The following is a 366-nucleotide window of genomic DNA, read 5'->3' as shown; positions in this document are numbered from 1 at the left end:
AGTCAGCACAAAGCACGAACACAAAGTCGTACAAGCAAATCAGAATCCTAACATCTCCTCTGTTGTCCTCGTCGACAGAGAAAAGAAGGATCTGAAGAAGAAAATGGACAAGAAACGACAAGAGAAGATCAACGAAGCCAAATCTAAGGACAAGAATGTGACAGAAGAGTAAGTGCGGACTTAAACAGGACTAGTAATGATGCAGTACGACCACTAGGTGTCACCAGATACTGAGGATTTTAACCGGCTGCTGGTCTGACTGGTGATTACGTTCTTCCCACAGAGAGAAGTTAGAGATCAACAGATCGTTTGTCAATGAGGTGGTTCAATACATCAAGCGGGTAAGAAGGAGTACATTTATTCAAG

The 366-nt window shown here is 42.9% G+C and overlaps 1 protein-coding gene across 1 annotated transcript in view; it reads left to right on the top strand.

The window, feature by feature from the left end:
- Positions 1 to 283: 283 nt before the first annotated feature.
- LOC103371111 (1-phosphatidylinositol 4,5-bisphosphate phosphodiesterase beta-1-like) overlaps positions 284 to 366 on the top strand; it is a 24,520-nt gene continuing 24,437 nt past the window's right edge. The window contains exon 1 of the mRNA XM_008300337.1: positions 284 to 341. Coding sequence (XP_008298559.1) covers positions 316 to 341 — 26 coding nt within the window. The 5' untranslated portion in view covers positions 284 to 315. The remainder of the gene's footprint in view (positions 342 to 366) is intronic.

Source organism: Stegastes partitus, unplaced genomic scaffold, assembly GCF_000690725.1.
Source record: "Stegastes partitus isolate 25-593 unplaced genomic scaffold, Stegastes_partitus-1.0.2 Scaffold1527, whole genome shotgun sequence".
NCBI classification, from domain to species: domain Eukaryota; kingdom Metazoa; phylum Chordata; class Actinopteri; family Pomacentridae; genus Stegastes; species Stegastes partitus.
The sequence above is the reverse complement of the archived record's forward strand: the minus strand, read 5'-3'. Positions and strand labels throughout refer to the sequence as shown.